General features: G+C 38.0%; 2 protein-coding genes across 4 annotated transcripts; one reads left to right on the top strand and one right to left on the bottom strand.

Annotated features, from left to right (window-relative positions):
• Positions 1-13,455: 13,455 nt before the first annotated feature.
• Positions 13,456-17,454, top strand: echdc3 (enoyl CoA hydratase domain containing 3). Of its 2 annotated transcripts, XM_084111328.1 has the most exons (5): positions 13,456-13,668; positions 14,467-14,588; positions 14,984-15,081; positions 15,567-15,767; positions 16,973-17,454. In XM_084111328.1, the coding sequence occupies exons 1-5, from the start codon at positions 13,538-13,540 to the stop codon at positions 17,303-17,305; spliced, it is 885 nt and encodes a 294-aa protein (XP_083967454.1). In that variant the 5' UTR covers positions 13,456-13,537; the 3' UTR covers positions 17,306-17,454. The 2 variants fall into 2 exon arrangements, with proteins under 2 accessions (XP_083967454.1, XP_083967455.1); XM_084111329.1 differs by lacking the exons at positions 13,456-13,668; positions 14,467-14,588 and adding an exon at positions 14,598-14,791 and having other exon boundaries at positions 14,981-15,081.
• Positions 17,334-23,591, bottom strand: fbxo7 (F-box protein 7). Of its 2 annotated transcripts, XM_084111326.1 has the most exons (11): positions 23,522-23,591; positions 23,409-23,438; positions 23,194-23,301; positions 22,505-22,697; positions 21,533-21,754; positions 21,153-21,297; positions 20,358-20,441; positions 19,674-19,769; positions 19,413-19,589; positions 19,261-19,307; positions 17,334-18,523 (listed from the first exon to the last, which is right to left on the bottom strand). In XM_084111326.1, the coding sequence occupies exons 3-11, from the start codon at positions 23,298-23,300 to the stop codon at positions 18,221-18,223; spliced, it is 1,374 nt and encodes a 457-aa protein (XP_083967452.1). In that variant the 5' UTR covers position 23,301; positions 23,409-23,438; positions 23,522-23,591; the 3' UTR covers positions 17,334-18,220. The 2 variants fall into 2 exon arrangements, with proteins under 2 accessions (XP_083967452.1, XP_083967453.1); XM_084111327.1 differs by lacking the exon at positions 23,409-23,438 and having other exon boundaries at positions 23,522-23,586.
• Between the last annotated feature and the right edge of the window lie 555 nt (positions 23,592-24,146).

The following is a 24,146-nucleotide window of genomic DNA, read 5'->3' on the forward strand; positions in this document are numbered from 1 at the left end:
CATTAGACTCGATTTGCAATGGTGTAATTCACACAAATCACCACAGGAGGGCGAAACACTTTTATGTTCATTAGACTCGATTTGCAATGGTGTAATTCACACAAATCACCACAGGAGGGCGAAACACTTTTATGTTCAATAGACTCGATTTGCAATGGTGTAATTCACACAAATCACCACAGGAGGGCGAAACACTTTTATGTTTGTTATAATTGATTTGCAATGGTGTAATTCACACAAATCACCACAGGAGGGCGAAACACTTTTATGTTCATTAGACTCGATTTGCAATGGTGTAATTCACTCAAATCACCACAGGAGGGCGAAACACTTTTATGTTCAATAGACTCGATTTGCAATGGTGTAATTCACACAAATCAGCACAGGAGGGCGAAACACTTTTATGTTCATTAGAATCGATTTGCAATGGTGTAATTCACACAAATCACCACAGGAGGGCGAAACACTTTTATGTTCAATAGACTCGATTTGCAATGGTGTAATTCACACAAATCACCACAGGAGGGGAAAACACTTTTATGTTTCTTAGACTCGATTTGCAATGGTGTAATTCACACAAATCACCAAAGGAGGGCGAAACACTTTTATGTTCATTAGAATCGATTTGCAATGGTGTAATTCACACAAATCACCACAGGAGGGCGAAACACTTTTATGTTCAATAGACTCGATTTGCAACGGTGTAATTCACACAAATCACCACAAGAGGGCGAAACACTTTTATGTTCATTAGACTCGATTTGCAACAGTGTAATTCACACAAATCACCACAGGAGGGCAAAACACTTTTATGTTTGTTATAATTGATTTGCAATGGTGTAATTCACACAAATCACCACAGGAGGGCGAAACACTTTTATGTTCAATAGACTCGATTTGCAATGGTGTAATTCACACAAATCACCACAGGAGGTCGAAACACTTTTATGTTCAATAGACTCGATTTGCAATGGTGTAATTCACACAAATCAGCACAGGAGGGCGAAACACTTTTATGTTTGTTATAATTGATTTGCAATGGTGTAATTCACACAAATCACCACAGGAGGGCGAAACACTTTTATGTTCATTAGACTCGATTTGCAATGGTGTAATTCACTCAAATCACCACAGGAGGGCGAAACACTTTTATGTTCAATAGACTCGATTTGCAATGGTGTAATTCACACAAATCAGCACAGGAGGGCGAAACACTTTTATGTTCATTAGAATCGATTTGCAATGGTGTAATTCACACAAATCACCACAGGAGGGCGAAACACTTTTATGTTCAATAGACTCGATTTGCAATGGTGTAATTCACACAAATCACCACAGGAGGGGAAAACACTTTTATGTTTCTTAGACTCGATTTGCAATGGTGTAATTCACACAAATCACCAAAGGAGGGCGAAACACTTTTATGTTCATTAGAATCGATTTGCAATGGTGTAATTCACACAAATCACCACAGGAGGGCGAAACACTTTTATGTTCAATAGACTCGATTTGCAACGGTGTAATTCACACAAATCACCACAAGAGGGCGAAACCCTTTTATGTTCATTAGACTCGATTTGCAACAGTGTAATTCACACAAATCACCACAGGAGGGCAAAACACTTTTATGTTTGTTATAATTGATTTGCAATGGTGTAATTCACACAAATCAGCACAGGAGGGCGAAACACTTTTATGTTCAATAGACTCGATTTGCAATGGTGTAATTCACACAAATCACCACAGGAGGGCGAAACACTTTTATGTTCAATAGACTCGATTTGCAATGGTGTAATTCACACAAATCACCACAGGAGGGCGAAACACTTTTATGTTCATTAGACTCGATTTGCAATGGTGTAATTCACACAAATCACCACAGGAGGGCGAAACACTTTTATGTTCATTAGACTCGATTTGCAATGGTGTAATTCACACAAATCACCACAGGAGGGCGAAACACTTTTATGTTCATTAGACTCGATTCGCAATGGTGTAATTCACACAAATCACCACAGGAGGGCGAAACACTTTTATGTTCATTAGACTCGATTCGCAATGGTGTAATTCAAACAAATCACCACAGGCGGGCGAAACACTTTTATGTTCATTAGACTCGTTTTGCAATGGTGTAATTCACACAAATCACCACAGGAGGGCGAAACACTTTTATGTTCATTAGACTCGATTTGCAACAGTGTAATTCACACAAATCACCACAGGAGGGCGACAAACTTTAAAGTTCATTAGACTCGATTTGCAATGGTGTAATTCACACAAATCACCACAGGAGGGGAAAACACTTTTATGTTTATTAGACTCGATTTGCAATGGTGTAATTCATGGAAATTACCACAGGAGGGCACACATCGTTTTAGGTCTTTTGACTGTTTTGCAAATCAATTTATTTGAACAGAAGACAGGACAGAACATGGTGTAAATATATCTGATTGGGTGTTCATGTTGCATTGCGTTATGAGTATATTCTTCTGCTTTCACTCTCTAGCAGAAGGATAGTAGGCCTACATTTAAGTTACATAGACTCGATTTCTATTGATGTAATTCACAAACATAACCACAAGAGGGTACAACACATTTAAGTTCATTGGACTAAATTTGTTTTTATTCACAAAAATTAGAGCAAATAAGTCACTCTTTTGTCTTATTTGCAATTATATATATTTAGATTTTGAACGGAAGACCAGACGGAACATAGATAGTGTAAATAGTTCTGATTGGCAGTTTGTATGTTTTTCTGCTCTCACCCTCTTACAGAAGTGTAGCGCATTTAAGGTCATTAGACTGTGTAATTCACAAGATCACCACAGAAGGGTGCAATAACAAGCTTGAATATAAAACGTACTTGACAATACAAAAAGCTTTTTCATGCTAATATATAGCAAGTCCTTCCATCACGAATAGCTCAGTTTTAACAATTTTTTTTTGTTTAGTCAGATAATTAAAGTGAAGTATAATTACATATCCTTGCAACGTCAGTAAATATAAAGGATTGTAATTGAGTATTTTTCCACAATGACAAAAAGTACAACATCTTGAGGTTTGAACTACAAAAAAAGTAATCAAATCTAATGTAATGTAAGTTCTACACAATCTCTGTGGTAAAGAGGATCATTGTTTGCTAAAACATTTTTCTTTGTTTTTACACTACAAACAAGATAAAGACATTATAAAGCACATGATTTACCTGAAACTCAGTGGTGTAATGGGTAAACGAGTGCCTTTGAATCACAACACTGGAATAGAGACCTGTGATTGAATCCCACAGACACAATGAACATCTTTTCCTTGAAGCAGTTGAGCCCACTGGCTCAGTGATTTGGAAATTCCTGCTTCGAATCCCTCTTGATGGTAAAATGCTTTAGTTTCACCAGTTTTGTCCAAATAACAAATACATGCCTCCCAAAAAAGCATTGCATGTATGGAAACTCCAGTGGCTCAGTGGTATGAACATGTGCCACCCTGTTGGGAGGATCCTGGTTCAAATCCCACTCTTTGTTAAAATGCTTTAGTTTCACTGGTTTTGTCCAAATATAAAAGACATGCCCCCCCAAAAAACAGGTGTTAGAGTGGAAGCTCCAGTGGATCAGTGGACTGTGTGTTGCTCCATCATGTGGAGACTCTGAGCTTGAATCCCACTCTTTGTTAAAATGCTTTAGTTTCACTGACTCTCTAATTGAATTCTTAGTAGTAAAAATGCAATTACGACGAGTAACGCTGGGTACAATTTCAGCTAAAACGGCTTGCCACATGTTTCTGTTGCTGCTTCATGACTCTTTGTCTCAGATGTGATCTCGCCACTATAATCCGACAGTAAAGTGCAGTTCTTCATCCGCTCCACTAGGCGGCAGAAGCAGGTTTCTCCTTCAGTCTGACACTTCTGCTGCTTGACAACATGAGGCTTGATGACAATCACAACAACACGTGCAGATCCTGCAGATGAGAAGATGACAGCTCTTAATGGCACTTTATCAGCACATATTCCAGCTCAACTGCAGATAAAACCGACACACAGACTGATAAAATGAAGGAAACAAGTGTTACGAGACTCACCTGTAAGTAACTTTCTGTTTAAAGTCAATTTCTCTTGTCAAATGACTTGCACGAACTACATATCAAATCAATCGCTAGTTGTAGCGTTACCTTTTAAGTCTCTGAATGAATCGCGCTCTGATAGTCACACTATAAGGTGTAGAAGGACGGTGTTTTCTGGACTGATGTGAGAGTCAGCAGGAGTTGTGTGAAGCTCTGATGTTCTCCTGTTGCTTCATGCTTTTCTACTTCCTGTTGTGACTGGGATATGGGATTGGACTGGGATAAAACAGCCTCTAAAATGGTATTTTTATTCAAAAAGTCCAAATACTACAGTGTGTAATGATGTGTTTGATTATGCCGTGACTCTACAGAATCGGTGATGTGTTGTGGAGCGTAAACCCGGTCAACAGAAGCTGAGCTCAGAGTCGTGTGACAGACATTGACTGTAATGATGGACTTCTGCTCATGGACAGGTAATGTATATGATGTGTGATTGTGTGTTTTACTGTGCTAAACATGTAGGTTCCCATCACTTTCTTTTCCTTTGAAAAGCAAATGGTGGGAACCTAAACGGGTCGGGAGTGGAATTTTTTTATACTAATCATTTTTTTTGTTCCCTGTTGTCCAAAAGCATAACCACTGCTGGAGACTGTGCCGGAAGCTCCAGTGGGGAGACCGCACTGGTATCCCCCTCCTTTGGGTGCACACCGCTCACACACACCACACACTCCTATCGCAGAGACCCAGCTGGGATTGAACCGTGAGGCAGTGCTCTTACCTGTGAGCCACAGATCTCTTGCTGAGACATGTGAAGGAACTTCTATTTCACTATTTACTTGTATGTGACCTGTGTTTTTTAAATAAACCAGTTAAAGCTTTCAGTTGTGTGATTTGAACCCAAGCCTCAATCACAGAGGTAATTATTATTCAGGTAACTCTGAAATTCATCTCAGCGGTAATCGCTCAAGTTCTACATGTTGCTTTGGAAGCGCATGGCCTGGTTTCTGCCATCTTTGCTTCATTGTCACATGGATTCAGAACATTGTTTTGAGCCAATCACCAGAGTCCCAATTATCATGTGACTAATCACTCCATATTTGAACTCCTAAAACACCGTTAAGATTCCTACTATAATGTCATATTTGCTAACTAATTTTATTTCGAAAGATAAGTGCGCTGTTGGAACTGAGTTGTCTTCAGTGGTTAAGTGGTAGCGGTACCATCACTGAAGCGAAAGGTTGTCGGTTCTATTCCGGATCTATGAATCACAACAGCGGAACAGAGTCCTGTGATCAAATCCCACAGACCCAATGAACATCTTTTCCTCAACCTAAGTTAAGATCAAATCTAAATGACCTTAAAAACATCATCAGTGCATCTCAGGCTCTGTGGCTCAGTGGATAGTTGTCTCCCTTTCAAACCAGAAAGTTCTGGTTCAAACCCAACATTTGCTGAAGTTCTTCATCATTTAACACAAAGCTCTGGATCAAACCTGTTGAAAACGCTCATCATCTCCGCAGTCTCAGTGGCTCAGGAGAGAAAGCGTTGTGTTTCAATCACGGCGTCCTGAGTTCAAATCCCACTATTGCTGACTTTCAATCGTTCTCATTAGACAAGGAGTCCCAAAAACTGGTTTAATCGTGTCGTCTTCGGTGGTTAAATGGTAGCGGTACCGTCACTGAAGCGAAAGGTTGTCGGTTCTATTCCAGCTTGTTGTTGTGGTTTTTACTCTGTTGTGATTTCAGACTCCGTTTCGAAAGATAAACGTACCAGGAGAACCGGCCAAGCTGTGCAGGCACTGGTGGCGCAGTGGCAGAGTCATGGTATCACCTTCCCAAGGTCCTTGGTTCGAGCCCGGGTCAGGCGTCTGCACACCCAGAAAACCAAAGGGGGGGGTAGTGTGTGTGTGTCCCCCCCCTGAGGTTTCGGAGTGCCTGTCGCTGCGGTTATGCTGCTTCGCGCTTATGATTTGCTACGTTTAATAATATAACAAATAAATTATTAAAACCTTTTTCTTTTTTCTTTTTTTCCTTTTTGGACTTGGACTTTTTTTTTCTTTTTTGGACTTTTTTTTTTACTTTTTGGACTTTTTTCACTTTTTGGACTTGGACTTTTTTTTTACTTTTTGGACTTTTTTCACTTTTGTTTTTCACTTTTAAGTAACTATTACTTTTAAAAGTAACTAAGTAACAGTTACTTTTGACAACAAGTAACTATTACTAAGTAACTTTTAAAAGTAACTAGTAACTAATAGTGATTAGTAACTAGTAACTATTACTTTTAAAAGTAACTAAGTAACAGTTACTTTTAAAAGTACTAACTTAACTAAGTAACAGTTACTTTTAAAAGTAAGTTAGTAATAGTAACTTTTAAGTACTTAAGTAACTATTACTTAAAGTACTAAGTAATAGTTACTTAAGTACTTAAAAGTTACTATTACTAAGTAACAGTTACTTTTGACAACTAGTAACTAAGTACTTTTTACTTTTTACTTAAAAGTACTTTTAAAAGTAACTAGTAACTATTAGTGATTAGTAACTAGTAACTAAAAGTTACTTTAAATAGTTACTAGTTACTTTTAAAAGTAACTAAGTAACAGTTACTTATTACTTTTTAAATAGTTACTAGTTACTAATCACTAATAGTTACTAGTTACTTTTAAAAGTTACTTAGTAATAGTTACTTGTTGTCAAAAGTAACTGTTACTTAGTTACTTTTAAAAGTAATAGTTACTTAAAAGTGAAAAACAAAAGTGAAAAAAGTCCAAAAAGGAAAAAAAAGTCCAAAAAAGAAAAGTCCAAGTCCAAAAAGGAAAAAAAACTCCAAAAAAGAAAAGTCCAAGTCCAAAAAGGAAAAAAAAGTCCAAAAAAGAAAAGTCCAAGTCCAAAAAGGAAAAAAAAGTCCAAAAAAGAAAAGTCCAAGTCCAAAAAGGAAAAAGAAAATGGTTTTAAATAAAGTTTTAATAATTTATTTGTTATATTATTAAACGTAGCAAATCATAAGCGCGAAGCAGCATAACCGCAGCGACAGGCACTCCGAAACCTCGGGGGGGGACACACACACACTACCCCCCCCTTTGGTTTTCTGGGTGTGCAGACGCCTGACCCGGGCTCGAACCAAGGACCTTGGGAAGGTGATACCATGACTCTGCCACTGCGCCACCAGCGCCTGCACAGCTCGGCCGGTTCTCCTGGTACGTTTATCTTTCGAAACGGAGTCTGAAATCACAACAGAGTAAAAACCACAACAACAAGCTGGAATAGAACCGACAACCTTTCGCTTCAGTGACGGTACCGCTACCATTTAACCACCGAAGACGACACGATTAAACCAGTTTTTGGGACTCCTTGTCTAATGAGAACGATTGAAAGTCAGCAATAGTGGGATTTGAACTCAGGACGCCGTGATTGAAACACAACGCTTTCTCTCCTGAGCCACTGAGACTGCGGAGATGATGAGCGTTTTCAACAGGTTTGATCCAGAGCTTTGTGTTAAATGATGAAGAACTTCAGCAAATGTTGGGTTTGAACCAGAACTTTCTGGTTTGAAAGGGAGACAACTATCCACTGAGCCACAGAGCCTGAGATGCACTGATGCTGTTTTTAAGGTCATTTAGATTTGATCTTAACTTAGGTTGAGGAAAAGATGTTCATTGGGTCTGTGGGATTTGATCACAGGACTCTGTTTCAGTGTTGTGATTCAAAGGCACTCGTTTACCCATTACTCCACTGAGTTTTAGATAATAAATGTGCTTTATAATCACTTTATCTTGTTTTAGTGTAAAAACAATGAAAAAAAAAAGTTTGATCAAACAATGATCCTCTATCACAGAGATTGTGTCGAACTCAGGGCTGGTTTGGTCTTTCACATTAGATTTAATTACTTTTTTCGTAGTTCAGACATACTTTTTGTCATTGTGTAAAAATACTCAATTACAATACTTGATAATCACTGATATTGCAAGGATTTGTAATTATACTTCACTTTCATTATCTGACTAAGAAAATATCTGTTTAAACTAAGCTATTCTTGATGAAAAACTTTTTTTTGTCAAATTGATTTTATATTCAAGCTTGTTATTGCGTCCTCCTGTGGAGATTAGAGTGAATTACACCGCTGCAAATTGAGTCTAATTTCTGTTCTTCTGTTAAAATAAAATACATTCATAAAAAGACAGACCAGACTTTCTCAAAGGTAAACAATTATTTTCTACTTCACAGAGTTTGTATCTAATGTAGCAAGCCGTTTTAGCTTAAATTGTACCCAGCGTGACTCGTCATAACTGCATTTTTACTAGTAAGAATTGAATTAGAGAGCTCTACAAATTAATTTTTGTAATGAAATGAACTAGTCATATGTCTCCACTGACTTCCATTCATTTTTAATTACGGAGCTCTACAATTCAATTATTACTAGTAACAATTACAATTACAAAGCTCTCTAATTGAATTAGCCTCAACGTTTCTGATTGGTGCCGCGATTTCGACGGATTAGAAATGGGCTTGAATGAGCTCTTTGCCAGACTACTTGCAGAGCAAATCTAAATTTGCTGGAAGTTGTCTGGGTTTTCCCAGGATCATGTTTCCCCTTTATCATGTTTGTTTTCAATGCTGTTTCCAGTGATTTCTTTCTGATTAGTTTTCTGATAAAACTTCCATTTGGTGAAATGATGGGTTAGTGTGACGTTGTTCCAGAGAGGCGTGTTACGGGCGTGTTTTAGTGAAGCGCTGTGGAGCTTCTGGCCCGACAGTGGAAACGCAGGCCCGGTGCTATTAGCCCGGCACGGCCCGTTTAAAGCCCTGGCTCGCACTGGCCCGACAGTGGAAACGCGGCTATTGACTCTAATGCAACTGCTAGTAAACCTAGCTTCGCTCATAGACCACATGAGTGCAAACAAGTCAGTGACTTGGACTGTCTCCAAATTACTTGATGTTTTTGTAGCTAATTCTGAGAGTTTGTGCCGGAAGCAAATGCTAGCCAACCTGTGTGATTATTATGGTGATGCCGTTATTAGGGTTGAGTATCGTTTGGGTTTTTTCGATACCGGTGCCAAATCGATACTTTTAAAACGGTACCGGTGCCTAAACGGTGCCTGAAACGATACTTAAAAAAAATAAAAAATTAAAAGCCTCAAAACGATGGTGAATGACATTAAAGAACGGCTTTTTATTGAAAAATAATAAAATAGAAAATTCTTAAAATCAAACAATATTTTCAAATTTAAGTATACTTAAATATATTGAAATAAGTAGCCTAAATACAAAACACAACAAAATCACAATAAAACCTAAGACACCTAACCCAACTACAATAATTTAACAATAAATAACACTAAAAAACAGTTACAGTAGGCTACTAGGAACAAAACGAATTTTGATTGCCTGCTTGTGTATCTATTTTACAAACTATAAATGTATTGTTTTGTTAGTCCTTATGTGTATTTAAATGTCTTAAATAAACTTTATGTGGTTGAAAACACTGAATAGTTGTGATATATGACAGTCTGTCTCTGGCTCAGCGCCAGCCAACGCACGAACGCAGATTTGAATTTAGAAGTTGATGATCACGCGATCTTTACGTTCTAATCACAGCAGTGTGAACGATCGTACGCATCGAATAGTTAACTAGCGATTACATACTGATTATGCTTCTTATGTCCGTTTCGGAGAACCAGATGGTTCAACCGACAGCTGACGAGCTGAGGCATTTAAGTGGCACCGAAATCTGCGTTTTGATTCGGTCCGGTTACATACCGTTACCTGGGTACCGGTTCCATATAAGTACCGGGTTTCGGTACCCAACCCTAGCCGTTATTGTACTGAGAGTTGAAGGATGTCAGACGATTGTTGGCTTTAGGCAGCACATTGCTAAATCACTCAAATTAGTAGGACAAACTGGCCTCTTCAATGACGACGATGATGATGTCAACAAGGTTGTCAGAAAAGTGCGGGGAGAGGTCCAGAATATCCCATTCCCTTGTGAATACGACCTTGGCAGCTTTAGGCATGAAAGGGTCATTCAAGATACAAGTCCAACTCTCCGAAGACTTGTCTCCAGTCTTGTGTCCAGGGTAGAAACGGTGACCAAACCAGCACTCACACTTGCTCAATGCATCCAGCAGCACATCCGCAAAAGCTGGGATCAGACAACTTTGGGGCTAGCTGTAAAACTCATCATAAGCATGGTAGTTCAGAACTGGTTCGGAGCCTAAATGAGCATGGTCTTGTTGTAGCATACGATGAGGTCCTCCGGCTCCGGAAGTCAGCTGCCAAATATGCCTCAGATGATGCAGATAAGTACCTGCGGGTATGGACTGAAGAGGTGCATTGGCCCTATTCACAGTTGGGGTGATAACTTTGATCTTGTAGTCTTCACAGCCAATGGTTGCCACACAAGACATGCCATGGCCACTCAGTTTGTGCAAAATCCTGTTCCTGTTCCCTGGAGTGGCGACTCCAGACGGTGGGATTACGCCACTAAAAGTACCCCGTCTGACAAAGCTCCAAGCTGAGAAACTCTGTCCGGTTGCTAACAGCAGTCTTACCATTGAACATTACACAGACCCTAAGAAGCTGACTCCACCCGCTCTGAAAGAAGTGCCAAGAACAGCTACTGTCCAAGAGAGCATCCGAGAGAGGGTTTCCAGAGCACAGAGGAGGGATGATGCTTGGCTCTGGACTGGTCAGCCTACAGTGTTGTGCAAGATCGTCACAGTGATGAAAGTGTGTCTAAAATGAAGACTATAAGTGTCTTTGGACCATTGCTCGACTCACCAGGACAGACGAGGATAGTGAAGATGATGAGGCTGCCTTTTGTTACTTAATTGTGAGGCATAGCAGTTTGCCTGAAGGTGGTAGCCAGTGTGTGCTTTGTGGTGCGGAGGTGAGGTCCTCTTGGTTAGCCTTGCGTCTGGCGGGCTGACCCGTGTTGCCCAGACTCAGTTGTAACTCTTGCGTCTGGCGGAGTTTTAACTGGGTCGCTGTTGGATCTTGCGACTTGCGGACCAACCTGGACAGCCCTAGCGACTTGCGTGGCCTGTCTTGTATGGCATGTATATAGTGTATATTTGTACATAGTTCGTTGATCACACATGGTGATGGGCTTAGGTGATGTCATCTCATTGGGTGTCTTAAAGGGTCATGAAGATTTCAGCGAGATAAGAGTATTTGTGTTCGTGCTGATCACTCACCTTACATCAGGTACCACAGAGCCTGCCAGAAAGCCTGCCTGTGACAAGATGGCCACCGGTGATGCCGTTCGAGACTCCGCCGTAAGACATCTAGCCTTATATGGATATCTATGGTTGCTACACACACATAGTTTAGATGTGTCCGTGGTTGATGGCCGGAGTCTAGTCCTGGCAGCATCGCGGGGAAAGATGCACTGGAACTTTTGCACCACGAAAACAAACGCGTGTCCCATCATTGCCTCTCTCATCTACTACGTGATATCACAGTTTGACATGTCTGTCATTGGAAAGATCCACGTGGTGTCATGAATAATTAAGAGAAAGTGTCTTCTCATTGGATAAGAAAACTCAGTCATGAATAATTATGAGACACCGATGAGTCATCAAAGTACTATAGTGCTCTGCACGATGAAGATTTTAAACCCAGAAGATGAAAACAGCGGAAAAAAACTAAAATGTAACCATTTTCCCCCTACTATTAAATCTAACAGATACTAACATTGTCTTCAATGGTGTTCAACACACATACCTCTGTTAAAATCTCAGAAAATTTGGTTTAGGGTTTCATGACCCTTTAAAGAGCTACCCCATTAATATGTATCGTACAGTTGCAGGATCCAAGTTATGTCAAATACCCGCATTGCTTTTTCCTCCAGAAATGCATAACATTCAGCCTAACAAAGATTCATCATTTATCCAAAAAGCAATTTTTAATCTTCAAAAGTTCAGGAGGGGATTCAGCCTCACCACACCCTGAAAACAATGCATCAATATTCACAAGAGCACTCATGATTCTGAAATGTAAGATTATTTTGTATACCATAAAAAAAAACTACAATTATAACTCAAAGTAATCAGAATTTGCCTAAATAAATCAAAATGTGTAATAAAATTAGCTCTTTGAAATCTGAAAATGCCAAAAATGAAATCAGCATCCTCTAAAACCTCTAAAACCACTCATATATTGTAGAAATTGGCCATACAGTGCAAAATATCTGGTCAAAATGGACCATTGCTCAACATATGCAAAATAGCATCCAGCAGTTTCTGTATGCTGGGGGCCCATACTTCACATTTCTGCAATAAAACTTTGGTGTACTCAACATTTCCGGGTACACCTATTTGGCTACTAGACTATCACTTTTGCACCTGATTCTACTGTCATTATGTAATTATATATTTTTGTTGCCATTTTGTTGACTTATTGTAAAAAAAAATAATAATAATAATTTATATTTAAAGATTTGCGTCTGAACGCCCTCCTGTGTTGAATTATGTGAATTACACTGCTGTTAATTATTTCATTGCTGTTAAAACATTTCATTAAATTATTTTTATTGATTAAAATCATTTGATAAATAATTGAAAACATCTGGCAAACATGTCGTTTTAAGACGAAATATATTGTTGGATGGCTAAACTAAGGGAAAATTATGAAAAATGGATTGAATCATTCTCTGTGCATTGTACTGCCTCCCGATTTGTTAAAATAAACAAATAAATAATATAATTTAAAAAGTCCAATGTGTTGATCAAACGCCCTCCTGTGGTGAATTCTGTGAATTACACTCCAGTTAATTATTACCTATATTATCTACCATATACCTATGATTTCTAGTTATAACCATAACTCAAGTCAAAGGAAAACTTTGCATTAAATTATTTTGCATTGATTTCATATTACATAAAGTGTTCGTTACCATATGAAACACATGACCCCTTTTATTTATTTATTTATTTAGTAGTATAATTGTACATACGTTTAAATTTTAAATGAAAACGCCCTCCTGTGGTAAAATGTGTGAATTACACCACTGCAACATTTTTCTACAGCAGTAACTCTAGAGGAAAACCTTGAATTAAATTATTTTTTAAATTTGATTAATTAATAATTTTTTTATAAATTATTAAGGCGCATGGTGCACGGATAAATCATTTATAACAAACGCAGCTACATTCCATTAGTGAACACAATTTAAATAGATTTATATTTAAAGCCTCGTTGATTCAGACGCTTTAATAACAGAATAAATATAAGCGCGCGAAACGCCGCACGGTCACAAAAGTATACATTATGCAGTGAGAACATTTTAATGCTATTTGAAGTTCTTTTGTGTTGAATAGAACAAAATATGCACTTTAATCCGCGATGTATTTGTTTGCAAATGTTCAATGTTTGAACAAAAAAAAAACCCACAAAACACCTTTATTTTGGAGAACAGCTGAAATGCACTTCCGGTGTTGTCACTGTCTTCACTACCCCGAGTTTATTTACTTTCTCTGCAGTGATTAAATATGATTGTAAGCGGGTTTTACAAAGCGTCAAACCTTCTGAAGTCCAGCGGGGAGTTTTGGAGGATCTGGATGAGGAAGATGAGCGCTGATTCTTCCTCTCTGACGTTGAGAAAACAGCAGGATGGAATCAGGTGCGAACTTCTTGCGTGACCTCTGACCCGCATCGCTCGATATTATTTGTTTTATTAATGCTAGAAAAGTTGTCACGTTTATAATACACATTTTGTGTGTATTCGAACAACTGAACAAAAATACACCCATTGTCAACAGAATACACACGGGAAAAAAATAGTTATTAATTTCTAACGACAGAAATATATAATATGATGATATAATATTCATAATAAATGATAATTTCATATTCATAATCAAAGGCACTGCAAACATTTGACATTTAAGTCGTTCTACTTGCTTTCTTATTCACTGAAGATGAAATGGTGTCCAAATTCTTTTGAAATTAAAAATAAAAATAAAAATTGTTGAAGCAGAATCATAGTGTCCTAAAATAAGAGTTATGGTTACAAAATAAATGAAACACACCAATTGATATTATTGCACAAAGCAAAATTGCATTAAAAACAGTAACATTAAAAGCATTTGGTCACTTAAATTGTCTAAATGTCATTGTATTAATGAACAAAAAGTTAAAGCATTGACTGTAAGTAAAGTTGCACAAGCAAAACATCTGACAAAACTTTATTAGGCTTGAATATTGTGTGTTTGTTATTGAGGTGAATATGCATTTTTCCAGTAAAGCTGAGACTGTATATTATATTTCATCAGGTAAAGATCTTGTATAGACTTAAACTTGCTCACAAGAAACTTTTAAAAGAATAATTTAAAACGATTCATTCAGGAATTAGTGGTTTAAAATGAAGCATCAGATCTGATCTGAAGTGTGTGTGTGTGTGTGTGTGTGTTGATTTCAGGAGGATTATCCTGAATAACCCCAGGAAGAGGAATGCTCTGTCTCTGTCCATGCTGGAGTCTCTGAGAGAAAACCTCCTGACAGACTCACACACACCAGACCTGCGCGTCATCATCATATCAGGCAAAACATTCAGTCAATCTAGAGAAAGATGTGTTCAGAACCAGCTGTACACACACACACACACACACACACACACCAGACCTGCGCGTCATCATCATATCAGGCAAAACATTCAGTCAATCTAGAGAAAGATGCGTTCAGAACCAGCCGTACACACACACACACACACACACACACACCAGACCTGCGCGTCATCATCATATCAGACAAAACATTCAGTCAATCTAGAGAAAGATGTGTTCAGAGCCAGCCGTACACACACACACACACACAGACCTGCGCGTCATCATCATATCAGGCAAAACATTCACAGTCAATCTAGAGAAAGATGTGTTCAGAACCAGCCGTACACACACACACACACACACACACACTAACTCTGTCTCTCTCTGCAGCGCGGGGTCCTGTGTTTTCCTCAGGTCATGACCTTAAGGAGTTGACCTCTGCCCAGGGTCGTGAGCATCACATCAAGGTGTTCCAGACCTGCTCAGAGGTCAGAGGTCACTTACTGTAAAGGTGCTTAAAGTACTTGAATTTGACTTGTTGAAACTGAAGTTCTGGAAAACCCTTGAAACAACAGCCATATTTACCAAGAGGTACCAGAAAAGTGTTTGACTTATTTAAATACAATATATATGAAATTACATTTTTTCGATAAAACAAATGTAATCTTTTCACGCAAAATTAACACCGCAGCCCGTCTGATAAAACTTTTCTTGATATGAAGTACAACAACATTATAATATAAATTATTATTTATTTAAAAAAAATTGTATTTAATATATATATATATATATTATTAAATACATTGTAAGTTGTATTTTGGATACCTTATATCTGTAATTTGAGTTTAAAAAATCCTGAAGATATTGTTTGTCTAGGACTTTGGCGACTTCACTTTGGAAGAGAGTGAGGGGGCGTCCATCTTGTTTCACAGTCTATGGTCAGTGCAGTTGACTAACTCTACTTTTCTCAAAGGTCATGACCCTGATTCAGGATCTCCCGGTGCCGGTCATCGCTATGGTGAACGGTGTTGCCACGGCGGCGGGTTGCCAGTTAGTTGCCAGTTGTGATATTGCTGTCGCGACGGATAAATCCACGTTCTCCACTCCTGGCGTCAGCGTCGGGCTGTTCTGCTCCACGCCGGCGGTGGCCATCGGCCGAGCGATGCCCAGAAAGGTGACTTTACCTCTCCAGCGGGTCAGAACAGCAAGATTAGGCCGGATTAATTATACGAGAGAGAGAGGGTCGTCAAAAAGCCTTCACTAACACTTTAAATGGGCCTAAAGAGGATATTGTTTTAAAGAAATAATAATTTAAGGACACATTAATAATAGTGCTGTCAAATCGATTAATCACATACAACATACAATTTTATATATATATATATATATACACACATACACACACGCACACACACATATATATTAAATATTTATACTTATGTTAGATGCAATTCATCACGATTGATCAATTTGACAGCACTAAGTAATAATAATTAATACTTACAAAATAACAATAATAGGCATAATAATAAAAAATATTATTTTTTAACTAATTATAAAAAAGACTGAAACATCATTTTGTAAATTACTATTGTACTGCAAAATATATTTTTAATTATTATTAAAAAATTATACTATCAAATATAATCAAACCATATAATGATTTATTATTATTTTAACTGTTTTACTGTTTTATTAACTCTATTTTAACTTTTATATTACTGTTGTAAATTACAATTGTATTGTAAATATTAATATGTGATAATAGTTATTATAACACCAATTATAAAAACAAGACTGAAATACACTGCTTTTGTAAATTAAAATTGTATTGTAAAATAAAAAAATATTATCAAACCATATAATAACTTATTAACTCTAATTATAAACAAGAAGACTGAAATATTAGTTTTGAATTAGTTAAAAATAATATTTGATAATTATATCAAATACTGTTATCAAACAAAACAATAATAATAATTTAAAAAAAAGACAAAAATATATTACTGTTGTAAATTGAAATTGTACTGTAAAATAAAAAATGAATATTTGATTGATAGTAATTATAATATTATAAAGCCATATAATAACTTAATAAACAATGTTATAACAATGTTATGTTATTATGTTATAATAAACAAGAAGACTAAGAAAAATATTACGGTTTTGAATTATAAAAATAATATTATAAAAATAATATTTGATAATACTGTTATCAAATAATTATTATTATTTTAACCAATTATAAAAAAAGACTGAAATAAATTACTGTTGTAATTTACAATTTTACCGTAAACTTTGATAATTGTTTTTTAAAACACAAGTTGCAATACTAATATTTAGAGTAAAGAAAGAAATAAAGTATGATGCCGTCTCCAGGTGGTCATGGAGATGCTGGTGACGGGCCGCCCCATCTCGGCCCAGGACGCTCTTCTGCACGGGCTGGTCAGTAGAGTGGTGTGTGAGGAGCAGTTAGAGGAGACGACGCTGGCCATCGCCAGGCGTGTGTGTGAGTGCAGCCGGCCCGTGGTGGCTCTCGGGAAGAGTGTGTTTCACAGACAGATGTCCGAGGGCCGGGACGAGGCGTACGCTTGTGCTTCCGCTGCCATGGTGGAGAACCTGGCGCTGTGGGACGGGCAGGAGGGCGTCAGGGCGTTCCTGGAGAAACGCAGGCCTGTGTGGAGCAACACCGATGAGGAAGCACACATGTGACCCCACAAACACAACAAAACAATCAAGACCTACTCACAGCCTTTTATTGAACGATTATGTGACTCACACACATCTTGCTTCTTCAACTGTAATGTCATAATAAAGGGAATAGTTCATTTTTGGGTGAATTATTCCTATTTTTAAAGGGATAGTATAATGCTCTTTTCACAAGATGTAAAACAAGTCTGTATGTGAAGTTTGAGCTCGAAATACCCCACAGATATTTTATGTTAAAGTTGTCACTTTTTGAGGATGAGCAAAAACAGTGAGTTTTTGTGTCTGTCCCTTTAAATGCAAATGAGCTGCTGCTCCCGGCACAGGGGGCGGAGCTTCAACAGCTCTTGTGTGTTTGCGGCTTTAATTTCCTCACACAGACACACACTGAACATTTCAAAAACTTTTAGCCTTTTATGTTCAAACCGAAGTCAGAAAGATGGAGAGACTCAAGAAGAAGTGACAACATGTAGAAGCAACAGGACATTTCTGAATGGTTAGTTGATGAATTTATGAAGCTGATGTGTAGTTATCTTCTAGTCATTGATTAGCATATTCTGTCATGATAATCTATAAATCGTGTTCCCGGGGGCGGGTTTATGTAAATTTTAGGGAGGAATGTCGTGTAGTTTCTACCAGCCGTTTGTTGTAGTCCTTAAAAAGCAATTTCTTTAAAAGCAAATATCTCCCTTTGCTTTGAACTTTGAGTGTTGTAACTTTGCAGATGTTGTTTATGCTCAAACTGCAACATTACACACTAACTAAAGTTAGAAAAGTAAATCAACTACCCCTTGAAATGCGTTTGCTGGTCTGAACGTCCCAGGAATGCTTTAATTAATGAAGGACAACACACACACACACACAAAAAAATCTTCAAAATAATTTCATCCTCTTATTTTGAAAAAATAAGTCTTTAGGAGCTCAAATGAAACCTCTCCTGACGTCTGCTGGTCGATTCCCTCCCGGACGCAGATTCCGTCGGCCAATGGGAACGCTCAATCCGGGGAGGTGACCCGGGAGTGGGCCAATGGGGTCGAAGCGTGGGCGGGGCAGAAGAACTGGTGATTGGTCGTAGTCTCCTCCGATGATGCCGGGAGGGTAGAGCGGGAGGGGGAGGGGGAGCGGGGGGGACGGGAACGGGGAAAGAGGGAAAATCGGAGGAACGTGGTGTGGATAAAAGCGGCATCTGTGTACATTCTTCTGTTTATACTTCTTTTTGTAAAGCTGAGGGCAAAGCGAAAAGTCAAGTCAGCTGTATTTCTAGAGTCAGCTTTATACAATACAGATTGTTCCACTACAGCTAACAGAATCAATCATGCAAACTTCATCAGATATGAGACAAATTCTCTAAAGAGATGGTGTCATTATTCAGCTCAATTATGTAAAGTTCATCAATTATGAAACAGGTTCAATTCAGCACTATCACAACAGTGTTATTATTCAATATTGACTGAATGACAGTTCAAAAGCAGAGCTTAGAGTTTAGAATAGCATTTATAAAAGTAATCAAATTAAGAATGTAATATTCAGTTTAGATTGTTTGGTGACTCGGGGGTCAGTGAGAAATTACTCCTTTCATAATTATATTAAAAATAAATAAACTGCTAAATTTAAATTCTTCTCTTATTTTGTTGTTACATTATTACATCATAAAATCAAAAGTCTTGTATATGCATCAAAAATATGATTATTGATTTTTAACTTAAAAAAATATATAATAAAAATTTAGATTGTATGATAGATATTATAGATATTAAAAAAGTGATTAATCCTTTAATAAGCATATTAAAAATAAATAAATTGCTAAATTGAATATTACATTGCCATTAATGTGGTTAATTGAATGCGCTTTGATTATAATATAGCAGAACATGATCATAAGTAATTTCTGTTTTTTTAATTATGAGAGCCAATGCTATAAGAGATGGTTTCTAGATATGATTGACAGATGTTTTGCTCACCTCTCTCCAGTCAGTGTCTCTCTGTTGATTTCCTGCAGAAAAGCGCACTGCAAAACCACACAACACTCGGCTCAGTTACACTTCATCTGTCTGATGTGTGTTTAATGTTACTGTGTGTGCGAGTGTGTCTGGTTAGAGAGATAGATAGATACCCCTAAAGTCTCTGTGCAGCAGGTGTCTCCAGAGTGAAGGATCTTGGGTAGCGACGTTCAGGTCTCGGCACACAGCCGACAGCGAGACGAGAGAGACGACGTCCAGGAGCCGTAACACACGCAACAGGAGCTCAGGAGGAAGAACAGCCAGACCGAACAGAGCCGGCAGACCCAGCGCTGCAGAACACACACACACACACATCAAACACTCTGAACGGACACACGTTACCAGTTTGAGCGCATTGCGAGAGGAATAATCACCCTGTCTGGCAGCGGCCATGAGCGGATACACCAGCTGATCTTTAAAGAGACGAGACAGTTTGCTCAAGTCTCTGTAGACGACGCCTGCGCTGCCGCCTGCGGAAACACACAACTTCAGGTTAGATATAAAAACATCCGTGAGCATCAAGTCAATTACCATAGAAGTCGCCCTGTGGTGAAAATCCAGCGTTTAATGTTGTTTTTAATATGCTTTAACACAAACCATGTGTAAATCCATAAGTCTGAGTATTTTCTCCTTAAAACATTTTTGACCTTGTAATGTGTAATCAAAATGTCTTTGTCCAGTGTTGACAAAATATTGGGGATCCATGATATATCGGCCACTATATCGGTATTGGCTTAATGTTATCGGCCTGATAAGAAAATCTGGCCGATATATTAAAGCTGATAAATAATATTATTTCCTTCAGCTGAGACGCTTCAGATGTTCAACATGATGGGTTTGAATTGCTTAAAATATGATTGGAATCAAAAGGGAAAACACAGTTCATGTGCAGCGCAAGCCTGTCATATCGGCTAAATAAAATGATAATGAGAACATCATTATAATTGTGTGCTTGGGAATAATACGGAAGATTCATCAGGACTTTAAGGATCAGCTTCTGTAATAATCAATCCAGGTCATTTCTCTTGTATTGAATATTAAATGCAATATAAACGTACCAGCCCAATCAGCGGTCACATAAGCCTCTGGTTTCAGCGCCAGCTTGCGAGAGTTCTCCATAGTCTTGTCCATCTTAAGAACAGCTGTTTCACAACACATAAACAAATCCTCAACTGAGAGAAACACACACACATCTCAGAGAAACTGAGAGAAACACACACACTATAACACCTGCTGTGTGCAGATTAGGGCTGGAACGGTTCACAAAATCCTCCGTTCGGCTCTGGTCACGGTTTCCGGTTAGATTCGGTATACATTGTTAATGTTTTTTTCCTTTTTAACACTTTAGACATCAGCATAAATCATATAGCCTTATAATCTAGCATTTACAGTATTTAAAAAATAAGTTATTCTCAAGGTCATGTAATCAGAAAACTGAAAGAATGAGGCAGCTTGATCTTAGGAGTAGACACATTACTGTGACACTGATGATCATAAATTAAATCTGTGAGATTCTGATCCAGCAAGAGGGAGATGTTGTTCATTTCAACAGGCTTTTCATTTATGTTTCATTTATAACTGAGGACAAAAACACTTATTGTCAAATTTAAAGAATCGAAGTGTCTTAACCAGACGCGATGCGACACGTGATAAAAGGTATGCCATGTTATATAAAAGCTTTTCCATGTTAATCAGAGTTTTGTCCTAACCAGCTGCGACGGCGACACGTCATGATTGTATTTTAGAAACACACCAGACCCGAACAATACACACGTCTCGACTCTCGAACCGTGACAAGTGAACTGAACGATTATTTTCATGAACCGTTCCACCCCAAATGCAGATTAACGCACCATTAATGACGAGCGTTTGGCCCATTGGCACAGACACCACTGACACCAGGCTGTTCTCCAGAAGTGGGTGGGCGTACTGAAGCCTGTACACGCCCCCTGCCGCCCGCCAGCCAATCGGCATCTCGCCTGAGTTCACATTAGAACCCTGAAAGGGAGAATAACTGATGTGAGACTTATGAGTCGTGCCGGTAATATGGCCCACTTTACAATAAGGTTCATTAGTTAATGTATTAACTAACATGAACTAACAATGAGCAATACATTTGTTACTGTATTAATTAATCTTTATTCATTTTAGTTAATAATAATACAGCTGTTCATTGTTTGCTTGTTTACAAATAAACGTGAACTGAATTGTATTGAATCAGGTGACCTCTGACCTGTGGAAGGAAGCCGGTCTCCAGCAGCAGTAAATGCGCCGCCAGCATCAGACAGTCTGATGTGTTTCTGCATCTCGCTGAGTCCAGGAGCCTCTCGAGTGTGTGAGGAATCACTCCCTGCTCCTCCGTCTCACAGCACAGGAGCGGCGGAGCAGCGGACACACACTCCTCGTCCTCCAACCACTCCTCCATCACAGCGCTGATGCTGTCTGCGCCACCGGCCTGAGTCAGGACACACACATGCACACACACACACACACACACACACACACACACATACATGCACACACACACACACACACATACATATACACGCGCACACACACACACAGTCACACCATCAGGGTGTTTGTCATTTCACTTTCTTTTCTTTGGTTGTTGCTGCTTATAAAATAATGCCAGCAATGCAGTTTTAGAGCCCCGTGAAATCACTTTTTACAATTTTTCCTAAATCATGTTTTCTGTTTACATTTTTTAAATAAAAGTTCACAAATCAAAAAGGATGTCTAATCCAATCAAATGCATAAAACTTTACAATTTAAAATGTATTAAATAGAACCATAATAGAGCCTTTTCATAAATTCTATGTTGACTGTTTTCATTTATCTGGATTCTTTTTTAATGGTTTAATTCATTTTTAATCATTAAAAAATTGTCTAATTCATAAAACGTTAATTTAATAATTTAAAAAACAAAAACAAATAATAGTGCCCTATGAAATGGGTTTTTTTTAGATTCTATGATTTAATGCAACTTTATAATAATAAAAACAGTGGTAATCAAATGAATGCACAACATTTTGTGTATATTATAGTTTGTATAATGCACTAAATTCTAAATTAACAAACTTCAATATCTAATATTTCTATATATGTAGGCTATATATGTGTGTGTGTTTATGTTTGTATGGTCCTGAGATACTGTATTATTTTAATCCTACTGTCAGTGATATATTTGAGGCTGGGATCTCACCTCCTCACTGGGGCCGGGTGTGTTTTCTGCTCCACTCGGGGTTTCTGGGGCAGTTTGTGTTTGCTGAGAGCTGCCCTGGGGCAAAATCACACTGATCATATCTCCAGAAACAACCCCAGCGGAGGACAGCGTCTGTCCCGTGTCCAAAAGCTCCTCCGTCCCGTTCAGAGACAGCCGGAACTCCACATCAGATCTGCACAGAAAGAGAAAGAGATGACAGATGCCAAGCCGTTTTTACTTTTATTCATTTCCAGTTGTAATTCCTGATGTTACTAGTAGAAATCTAATTCCTGATATCAAGAATTATCATTTTTAACTAGTGAAAATTGAATGGTTGATATCAGCAATTCATATTCTGGAAATGAGTATGGCTTGCCAGTGCTTCAGATGGGCAGAAATGAAAGTGTGAACATTATATCTGTGCAATACTATCAAACCAAACTCATGTGGAAAATCCAGCTAATAATAATAATCAGCATCAAATGTTTAGGCGTATCATTATGTATGTACATCAAGTATAAACAAACAAAAAAAGATGTATAGACAAGAATAAGTGAATATAAACAACAGTGACAGATGAAAAACTTGTAGAAATGTAAGCTTGGCAACTAACTGAAGCACTAAAATTACCCACTGGAAATACATAAAGACTTTTAAAACTAAACGACACCTAATGAAAGCTAGCTCACCCCAGCAGAGTCTCTCTGATCCGGACTCTGAGCTCGGAGAGAGTCGGTTCTGGTCCGTCCAGTTCCAGTCGCCTGGTGTCTTTGCTGATTCGGACCCGGAGCTTCATTCTAGACAGAAAACAGATCCGTAGATTCGCTTTCACTTCACAGAAACTCTCCAGAACCGCTTTTACTTTCACTAACAGCTAAACTACACAGCGATATTTCACCGTTACCTGCTGAATTTAGTTCAGTGTTCGGTGCCACTACATATTCAAAGAGAAAAACCTCGAATTAATGTGTTAAATTAAAATATTAACGAGACTGAACAAATGTAAACATCACTCACCTTTCAGATACGTCAAAGTAGCGCTGTAACCTGGCTGTAACTGCAGGCGAGCAAAACTGCTGAGCGAGAGTGTCAAAATAAAAGTCCCATGCCATTAGCCATTATTTAAATAAATCTGCCAACTCATTGTCAAGTTTCATAACATTATTTGTCAATCATATAGTCAATATGTATTTAAATGTATAAATTACAGTTTATAAATATTTATTTATAAATATCTAATATTTATATAGCAACAAGACGGCAAGGTCGTCTTTTTTTTTGTAATTTCATGCAAAGGTAATATAACACAAAGTATAGTGTTATATATGTAAATACATTTAAAATATATATATATATATAAAAACTGTATCGCAGGATTTACGATACAGATAAACGATAACAGTTAAAACGCGTCATCATCACTGTCAGTGAAAAGGGTCCATTGAAAGTGTACATTTTCTGTGCTTTTCCCCGTCAGTTTAAATATAATTTAAAAATACATAATTATTATTTTATTAATATACTCGTTATTTTACAGTGCTTTGTCAGCTTTATCCCATGTTCACTGCCCCATTTGTTGTACTGTTGTAATTGCAATAACCTCGTGAAGCGTTAGGCGGCGCTGAACATCATGAACGAACCC

Source organism: Abramis brama, assembly GCF_963993115.1.
Source record: "Abramis brama genome assembly, chromosome: 4".
In the NCBI taxonomy this organism is placed as follows: Eukaryota; Metazoa; Chordata; class Actinopteri; order Cypriniformes; family Leuciscidae; genus Abramis; species Abramis brama.

Excerpts from the sequence above, each read along its gene's own strand:
- echdc3 (XM_084111328.1), top strand. The coding sequence starts at position 13,538 with ATGATTGTAAGCGGGTTTTACAAAGCGTCAAACCTTCTGAAGTCCAGC. Across the intron at positions 14,589-14,983 it reads GCGCGTCATCATCATATCAG|CGCGGGGTCCTGTGTTTTCC; the intron begins GCAAAACATTCA and ends CTCTCTCTGCAG. Across the intron at positions 15,768-16,972 it reads GCCGAGCGATGCCCAGAAAG|GTGGTCATGGAGATGCTGGT; the intron begins GTGACTTTACCT and ends TGCCGTCTCCAG.
- fbxo7 (XM_084111326.1), bottom strand. The coding sequence starts at position 23,300 with ATGAAGCTCCGGGTCCGAATCAGCAAAGACACCAGGCGACTGGAACTG. Across the intron at positions 21,755-22,504 it reads CACCCGGCCCCAGTGAGGAG|GCCGGTGGCGCAGACAGCAT; the intron begins GTGAGATCCCAG and ends GTCCTGACTCAG. Across the intron at positions 18,524-19,260 it reads GAGACACTGACTGGAGAGAG|CTTTACAAAAAGAAGTATAA; the intron begins GTGAGCAAAACA and ends CTTTGCCCTCAG.